The sequence below is a fragment of the Ptychodera flava genome, chromosome 3 (genome assembly GCF_041260155.1).
Source record: "Ptychodera flava strain L36383 chromosome 3, AS_Pfla_20210202, whole genome shotgun sequence".
In the NCBI taxonomy this organism is placed as follows: Eukaryota; Metazoa; Hemichordata; class Enteropneusta; family Ptychoderidae; genus Ptychodera; species Ptychodera flava.
In genome coordinates this window covers 19,440,141-19,449,501 of record NC_091930.1, presented here as the reverse complement: position 1 = coordinate 19,449,501, position 9,361 = coordinate 19,440,141, and the positions used below count along the sequence as shown (strand labels likewise).

The following is a 9,361-nucleotide window of genomic DNA, read 5'->3' as shown; positions in this document are numbered from 1 at the left end:
TTAACCTTAGTTTGTACGTGTGTTTTTATCAACAAGATGAATTGAAAGTTCGATGGAATGTAAGTCCTTAGAGACCACAATAAAAGTAATACCGAGGAAATTAAGTGACGAATGTGTTAGAATTATTATGGACGTTTTCGTTCGTAGAGGGAAGCTAACTCAAATATAATTATTGGAGGCAGCATCTTAAAACAAGACCGATATAATTATTAAAATGCGTTTCACATTACAACTATCAATGCTGTGTGCTAGTACAAAATAAAACAAAAGACTTTCTGTTCGGCAAAACAGCTTTTTCGATACTTGTACAATTTCAGGCTCTTCGCAGACATGCAACACGTAATCGATTAACTTTGAAAACAGTACTAGCTACACTGCGTAGTGATTGGTTAACTAAATATGAATATGCATGAGGACTGGTTTATAAGGTTTACCCAGATGTAGTACCCATGCCTTCTCACGGCGGAGCGTGACATACAGCAATATTCAGTGTACCTCGCTCGTCATCAAAGTTTTCTTTGTGGAATTCAGAATGGCAACTCCAACCACACAAGCAACAGTTGTCACAGCACTGCAAACACCAGTTCTCACTACTTTGGCTGTAAGTAGAATGTCGACAACCAGGACTGCGACTGCCACTACCACCAACGCTACTGTCGCTCTAACCAGTACCCGAACAAGTACCAGCCAAGTGCAACCAGTCAATGCGGTAAGTTTTACCTTGCAGACTGAATATTTGGTGCATTTTGCTGTGTTGTCTTTTCACATCCAGCTTGTATTCTGATAGGTGGAAAATGCGTGGGTACCTGCTGATATTATGAACAATATAATTTTGACTTGAGTCGTCACTGTTAGGCCCCTACTTGGATTTTTGAGATAGTAAGATGTGGTAGCGGGAAAATGAATAAATTCCCCAGGTGGCCGATGTTATCTCATGGAATCATCTGCGTTCAAGACCGAAGATATCATCAGGAACTGGGATTTGAGTCCTTTTCGAGTGAGAATGGAATGTATTTGGGTTTGACGAAAGAGAAGTGATTATTGAGTCGTCCCCATGAAGAGCTATAAAATGTGGTTTTGGGGTCTGACGAATGGACAGTTGTTATAATGGCGAAGAAAACTGTTGAGTCGTCCCCATGAAAAGTTCTGAAGTGTGGTTTTGGGTCTGACGAATTGGCAGTTGTTATAATGGCGAAGAAACCAAGTGTTGAGTCGTCCCCATGAAAAGTTATGAAATACGCGTTTGGGTTGACGAATTGACATAATGGAGAGGAAACTTAGTATTGAGTCGTCCCATGAAAAGCTGAGACTGTAATGAATGGTAGTGAAGGCGACGAGTCGTCCCCAAGTGTTTTCATTTTATATATGTGGGTTTGACGAATCTGGAATTAGTGTACTTGTCACATAATGTGATAAAGGTATGCCGGATTGGTCATGGCAGGTTATAAACATTTTGGGTTGACGAATTATATAGCGCCAGTTGGAATGAATACGTTTGCATTATATGGACCCGCCCATGACGCATTGAGGTTTGCTCGTGTTTTGCTTGCATTTATAGAAATGCCATGTCGTAGGTCGTTCTGTGGAAATGCACAGAGTAAAGGTGTACAGAGTAGAAGCTCTGAAGTTCGTCAGTGTATACGTTACGTGGCATGGTGGTATAGCGGTGCACGCCTGGATAGATTTCCTTGAGTATAAGCGATATTTACAACTCCGAGAATTTCTACACTCGGGAGCAATGGGATAGTTGTACAGGTTAGGGTGTGCCGTCTTCTGTTTCGTGATGTAAAATGGGACTGTTTTCTGCCTGAATATCAGTTTCTTCGTTGGTGAGAATTGCGATATACGACTTGCATGTTGGCGATTTTTTTTTTTTTTTTTCGGGGAATATTGCAGGCTGACTGTGAATGGGTGTGGCCAGAAATGATTGTCATGTAAATTACACGCTAAACGTGCGGCATACCCCAGGTGCTAAGGTTTATTTGCTTTGTTGCATTACAGGGACCCTCACATACTCGCAGATCGGAGACGTCAAGTGGCCCTCGACTGGAATCCTACGACAGGTTCGAAAGATCACTGACGGAGTTGCGGTTGTATGCTGAACGGGACGAAGCGGCTTTTAGTCCAGAAGAAGCTTTGGCTCGCCTTGAAATGCTAGTGGACATATCGATGGATATAGGACATAAAGACTATCATAAGTACGTAGCCATGTTACGGGCTCTGCGTAAAGAGAGACAATCACCCGCTATGCCTCAAATGCTGCTTTCCCTACTTGGATCAGGTGCACATGCAGAGATCTTAGAGAAAATTGCAAAAGTTAAGAAAGCCGTTGGTAATACTAGCACCCGTTCAAATGCTGGTCGCAGAGAGAATAGAGAAAGATCAAGTTTGCGATGTTGGAAGTGTAACAGAATTGGACATATAGCTAGGTTTTGTTATGGTAGACGTGATAGGTATGATCGGTACGATAGATACGATAGATACGATAGATATGATAAATATGATGACGGGAGAAGAGAATCTTACCGTTCCCGTTCGAGTAGAGATGACAAATAGGTATTAGTGTAGATTTACGGTGATTTGTTTGAGGTATGGCTATATGATATAAGAGGACACCTTGGCTGGAATACTATATTGTCTGTTGTATTGTAGCACGGAATTGATAATGGTGATTAAAGGACCATAAGAACGTAATGTAAAATTGTCTGTTGTGTGAATGGTTTGCGCATGTTGGGAAATGGGGGCGTGCCTGGGGGAGGTGTACTGTAGTCTAATTACAGTCCCTTCTGTTTCAACTAGGCGGGGGTTTCTAACCCTATGCCCGGTTTATTTTTTCCCCAAAGAAATTAAAAAAAAAAAAAAAATTTAAAAAAAAAAAAAAAAAACAACTGCAAAAAAAAATAAATTACAACCCAAACAAAACGACTGTTTGTCGCTTTTGGTATGCGATACATACTAAATTGAGTGGTTTTGACCTTTGTAGGTGTATGTTCCCGCTATTCCGGGATGGGAGAGGGAAATCAGGGTGAATCCTCTACCGGCTTACGGAGAACATCTTGAAAGGGCCACAAGATGGATAAATTTGGATGATCGTAATTGTTCCACCGTGCTGCCGCATCCAAAACTGGTACTCCGGAACGGACTAAAAGTCTCTGCACGTGACCTCCATTTTCGAGATCCGGCATATTTCAAAGCAGGAGGACTTCATGGAAAGAAGGGATATTGGTCTAGTATATTGCAAAATCAGGATAACCAGAGGCTTGTTGAAAAATGGATAAATGACTACGTGTCAGTTTTTGACTATATCACTCCTTTTAAAGGCGAAGTGTGCGGGAGACATTATGATTGTGGCTTTCCACCAAGTGTATATTTGCCGAACAATGCAGTGTGTAAACATTACAAAGATTTTATAGGTAGGACACTGTTAGAAAGGGTACAGGCAGGGTCACTGGAGATCTGGGGTGAGGTTGGCAGAGTACCACCACCATATATAGTAATGCCTTTAGTTATAGAACCTACAAAACCTAGGCTTTGTCATGATCAGCGATACTTGAATAAGTGGATGAAAGATCTGCCTTTTAGATTAGATTTGATTACAAACCTACCACGGTATCTGGATAAAGGGCATTATCAGACAAAAACGGACGACAAGAGTGGATATGATCACATTTTCTTGACACATTCGAGTCGTGCTTTAATGGGTATACAATGGGGCGGTTATTGGTACGTAGCTACTACGCTGCCCTTTGGCTGGAAGTGCTCCCCATATATTTACCAGACAGTGGGCTTGGCAGCTATGAATGAAGTGCGTCGTTGGGGTGTACCTTGTTCCCTTTACATAGACGACAGACACGCGGGTCAGTTGATAACAGATAGCACAAGTCTGTCAAATTACGAAAAGGCTGACGCCGCATGCTTTATTTTGTGCTATACTATGATTGAATTAGGCTACACATTAGGGATAGGGAAGTGTGTGCTTCAGCCTACCCAATACATTGAGTATCTTGGATTTGGGGTTGATACCAATCGTAGGGCATTTACCTTACCTCCTGCCAAGAAAGTGAAGTTTGCCGATCTCAGGGAGTCCATCTTAGCAAAGAAAGAATGGATCCCAGTGAAAACTATGCAGCGATCGTTGGGAAATGTGTTTCATTTACTGTAGCAATTCCAGCAGCAAGGCTGTTTGTGAGGGTAATGACCAAAGCAATAGCAAAGGCAGAAAAACTGGGGTCACGCATACCGATAGAGGGCGATCTTCGGATGAAATACTAGGGTGGAGGAGAATTGATACAGGTCGAGACTGGTCATACTGGAAATATGAACGGCATGTCACAGTTTCCCTTGCGAGTGATGCATCCCTTGGGGCTTGGGGTGGTATTATCTATACTAATGGTAATGAGCAATTATGTGATTATTGGGTTAGTGATCTCCAGCACAAAAGCATCGCATATAAAGAAATATTAGCCCTACGGAACATTTTACAGGCAAATAGCGAGTTGGTTAAAAATACCAGAGTGAAAGCCCAAGTTGATAATAAGTTAGCACTTTATGGTTGGTTAAATATGGGAACAAAGAGTAGTGAGGCTAACGAGGCTTTGCAACAATTGTATAGTACTGTGGAAAATCTTGATATAGTTTTGGAGATGGAGTATATCCCATCAACTGAAAATCCAGCTGATGAACCATCGCGCAGGATGTCGGCAAGTGACGCAAAACTATTGCCGGCGTTTTGGGAACGAGTAGAAAATGAATTTGGCCCACATACAGTCGACTTAATGGCCCTCGACTCGAATGCACAGAGTGGTCGGAATGGTGCTTCTTTAAAGCACTACACGCCGTGGAAGACCCCTGATTCAGCGGGCATTGATGTGTTCACACAGAAAATTGGTGGAGAAAACAACTATGTGTTCCCGCCTTTCTCGATGATAGGGCCTGTACTTAAGTTTTTGGAGGAGGAGAAGGCATTAGCCACCATAATTGTTCCCTTAACATCACCCCGCATGTATTGGTGGCCTATAGTGGAAATGAAATCATACAAGATAGTTCGACTTGCTCAGGCAGGTGAGAAGGTCTGGGAAATCCCTACAAAAACAGGGCACTGGTTTTCTGTCCCATCGGTATATGATATTTTTGCGTGCCGAATTGATTACCGCAAATGTGATTAGACAACTGCAGAGATTAACACATGTTTTCTGTTATGGTTTGGCCTTTAGTTAATTTGGACATGGTAATTATGTAAATAAAGTAAGGGTTACGTACTCATTTTTTGAATGATTGGAAAATTAAAATGTTGTCCGGAAAAAATTGTTAGAGTTTCTGTTATTCTTCTTTTATTTTTACAGATTTCGGACCATGTTACCTTAGGTGCCCCTCGACTGTGGTTACCAGCAGAAAAATGTCGTGAGTGCCGTTACCCCAATGATATTTCTTTCAATTTTTGCCAACAATGCGGATTTCGTCGAGTGCCCGACAGTGAACACCGCCCTCTACGGTTGCCCATCGATATCATGACATTGGATGAGAGAATTCAGGAGGTTCAAGAGCGTATAAGGTCAACACCATATGGTGAACGAAAATCTAAGTTACAGGGGGAACTTGAGGATTTCCTAGCTAGCCTGGACACACGTAAGACTATACTGTCAGCTTCGCCTAAAGATGTGCTGAGGTTTTTGGTTTGGAAGGATAGCAAAGGCCGTACTGTTGTACATCGTGTAGACTGTCCCGGGGAAGACTTGTGTACCTGCCCTCATCGTTTGGCGTTTAAAACGGTCGATTCATATATTGGTCAGTTGAGGTCGATATTTGAAAAGGAAGGACGAGGTGGAGAGTGGGATATAAGGCTTGGACTGGGTAATCCGGCAGCAGATAAAACGGTGAAAGAATATCTAAAGGCCGTCACAGAAGAACAACTAAAACAAAATTTAGTACCAAAACAGGCAATCCCCATTACATCGAGAAAGTTGTAAAACTCGTTCAGTATATTAACTCGGAAATTAGCGCTTTCCCAAACATGGATTTATATCGGGCTTTTGTACTGGCGAGGGATAGAGCATTTTTTCTTACTCTCTTGTTCACTGGTGACCGGTCAGGTGACCTCTTAATGACTAAAATCGAAAATATTGTTCAATTACCCGAAGGTGGATTGTGTTAAACCATGTATGGGGGAAGACGCTGCGTGATGGGAAAGTGCGGCCCTCTGCACTATTTCAGAACCGAAATAGCCTGATCTGTCCAGTCAAGGCCATAAATGACTATGTCGATATTTCAATTGCAGTAAGTATTACGCTTAGTCCTGGCTACCTGTTCCGTTCAACTTCAAGGGATCGGAAAGTGGAATGTACTCATATCTCTACTATGCAGCCAATGCTAGGTTGAGATTCTATATGCAGAAAACAGGCACTTTTCAAGGAGAGACTATTCATAGTTTTCGCAGTGCATGTGCCATTGCATTAGCTTTATCAGGTTCATCCCTCCCAGATATTATGCAGCATATAGGATGGTCTAATCAATCAACAGCATCGTATTACATGCAGTTATCGAAGGTGATGTTGCCTTTCTCCCCCGCCTTCAGATTACAACAACAATCGATAGGAGAAGCGCATAGTATGTATCAGAGATGTAATGAACTTGTTGGGGCGTCAGCAGCGTTCCCACCAGCTAGTGAAGATTAACAGGACAATTTGGTTAGGTCAGGCTACGTTTGCTGACACCGTCAGGGTGACTTTGGTGATATCTGCTCCTGACTTATGTTTTGTCGACTATTATGTTTATGAAGGAAAATAAATAATTTTTCCTCTTTCATCTTTGTGTGGTATTTGTAGATGTGCGTGATGAGTATTGGAGAGGGGTTTGCTTTTTGGGTACAGTCGAGGGAGATCAAGAGAGGAGGCAAGGGACCCTCGACCACATCCACAACTAAATCAAACTAAACAACATACGCAGTGTAGATGGGGAACTAGCTACACTGCGTAGTGATTGGTTAACTAAATATGAATATGCATGAGGACTGGTTTATAAGGTTTACCCAGATGTAGTACCCATGCCTTCTCACGGCGGAGCGTGACAGACAGCGCCCACCCACCCACCCTAAAGTCGCCGACGCCCTAGGCATGTGTTAATTGACAAGGCAGCAGTTTTAAGGATGACGAGCGAGGTACCACGAATGGCCATCGGTCACTCTTTGAAATACACAAGGGACCCTCGACCACTCCACAACTAAATCAAACTAAACAACACTACGCAGTGTAGATGGGGAACTATACCCAAGTGACTTTCATTATTTCATAAATATTTTCTTTCATTCTAAATATCTTAGGTTGCCTTCAGTGGAAGGAAATGGCATTGTGGGAAAGGCTGAACTACTCAAACCATTTAGAAAAAGGCATATGTTCTAAGATACTCGTGGGCACTATTCAGAGCCTCGTACGTGTTATCAGGTTTCTCATTCAAATCCAGCAACTTTCTGTCATATCTGAATTTGACTGTGATTATAAGTCTACCACAACAGAAGCGAAAGGTTTATTTTTCGTCCATACTGTGACGTTTTGATAAATAAGTGTGCCAATTTGGCTGTTTGAGTCGATACATCTTGATCAAAATCTACTTAAAATATATTGGATATAGAACGTGGTGGTTTCACCTGCTTCGCTCTCTCGCTATTGACGCAAATGAGAAATATTTTATTCGCTTTAAGTAACGCGCGATACTTTCATTCTGGCAACGTCAAAAATGTGATACGATACACTTACTCTATTTCTTCCGTATTGGTGTTGCTTTGAGTAGCAGCAAGTACAGAAAAAAATTCTTTATCCTTTTCGTTTGATTGGCTGCAAATTATTGTGAAATTGATACATCAGCACAAAGTTATACTTGTTTAGACCAAATTCTTGTGAACTGCCCGGTTGTGAAGATTTCTTGACGAACGTTCATGAAATGCAATGATTTTAAGTAAATAATCAAGATTTGGCACTCTTAAGAGGCACTCCCACTTGGTAACATTTTTAAAACACATTTTTTTAATGCTAACGGTCGATATTTGACATGGCGACTGCGCGCGGATCGCGAGATATCGATAAAAACATGTCCTTTAAAAAAGTTAAAGTTTGAATTCCGGTGGCCCACCTGAATTCAGCTTCCGAACATAGAACGTTTGGCACTGGGGCCATTGTCAACTAAGCTATGGAGTACGAGTCTACGCTGACGCTGCTGTATGCCACAGCAGTACCACTCGCGTCGGTGAGCGTCATGTCCCGTGGGACAAAGCCGAGTCCTACTGACTCGGCCAAAAAAACCCCGAAAAACAAAGTTACGTTGCTGATTCCACCAGAATTCGCATATGACTAGTACAGATAGGTGCGGTTTGATACATAATCCTAATCTTAATCTTAATCTTTATTTCTTATATAGCGCATTACATTAAAAATAATCTCAATGCACTTTACACTTAAAATCAACAAAGAGAAGGATGAAACAAAATTGTTTAAACTGACAGTAAAAAAGCAAAGTTAAAATTGCAACATGTTATAAAAATTCATCATAAAAAACTACAAAAAGTATGAATAAAAGACGTAAAAAGGTGAGTTTTCAGTTTACTTTTTAAAAACATTGAATGACTGAACCGCTCGAATATGTAATGGCAGAGAATTCCATAAGCGAGGTGCACAAATTGAGAAGCCCTATCACCGTAATACACTGTGTTTCCTATAGGCTGATATAAATTTACAACACTGGAGTGAAAGCGAAGTGTGCGCTGAGTGTCACGGACTGTAAGCAATTCACCTAAATACTTTGGAGCGTGACCATTGAGTATCTTATAGTGATGCCAAGAATTTTAAATTCTATCCTTTGCTTAACTGGAAGCCAATGTAATCTGTAAAGACAAGGTGTGATAGATCTGTTTTTCTTGTTCTAGTAATTAAACGAGCTGCAGAGTTCTGAATCGTTGCAGCTTTTGAATTTCATAAGCTGGCAGGCCAAAAAGCAAACTGTTACAATAATCTAAGCGAGACGTGATGAAAGCGTGAAAAGTTTCTCCGTGGTGCTCAGATCTAAGATGTTACGAACGTATGCATAGTATGCACAGTTGCCGCCGCGTGGTATGCGCGCATACCACGCGGCGACCACTATGTATCGAGCCACGCGTAACTGTGTGGCAGACGACAAAATGTAGTCATAAGAGGCAACTTTTATTTTACACGTAAAAACTGATATCTACGTGGTATTGCTTAAAAATTTAATACAATTGATTGAGAATAATGAAAACGACAAAAAATAAGGAGAAGTTTTAAAAAAGAATTACCAGAGGTAAGGGCATTGATAATGATGTATCGCAGTAGGAGGTAAATTAACTGCGTCATTCGAA

The 9,361-nt window shown here is 41.4% G+C and overlaps 1 protein-coding gene across 2 annotated transcripts; it reads left to right on the top strand.

Moving 5' to 3' along the window:
* The first annotated feature begins 363 nt into the window (after nucleotides 1–363).
* On the top strand, nucleotides 364–6,799 carry LOC139129698 (uncharacterized). 2 transcript variants are annotated; one of them, XM_070695375.1, is made up of 4 exons: nucleotides 364–709; nucleotides 2,002–2,198; nucleotides 2,984–3,413; nucleotides 5,343–6,799. In XM_070695375.1, the coding sequence occupies exons 1-3, from the start codon at nucleotides 533–535 to the stop codon at nucleotides 3,027–3,029; spliced, it is 420 nt and encodes a 139-aa protein (XP_070551476.1). In that variant the 5' UTR covers nucleotides 364–532; the 3' UTR covers nucleotides 3,030–3,413; nucleotides 5,343–6,799. The 2 variants fall into 2 exon arrangements, with proteins under 2 accessions (XP_070551476.1, XP_070551474.1); XM_070695373.1 differs by lacking the exons at nucleotides 2,984–3,413; nucleotides 5,343–6,799 and having other exon boundaries at nucleotides 393–709; nucleotides 2,002–2,695.
* The last annotated feature ends 2,562 nt before the right edge of the window (nucleotides 6,800–9,361 follow it).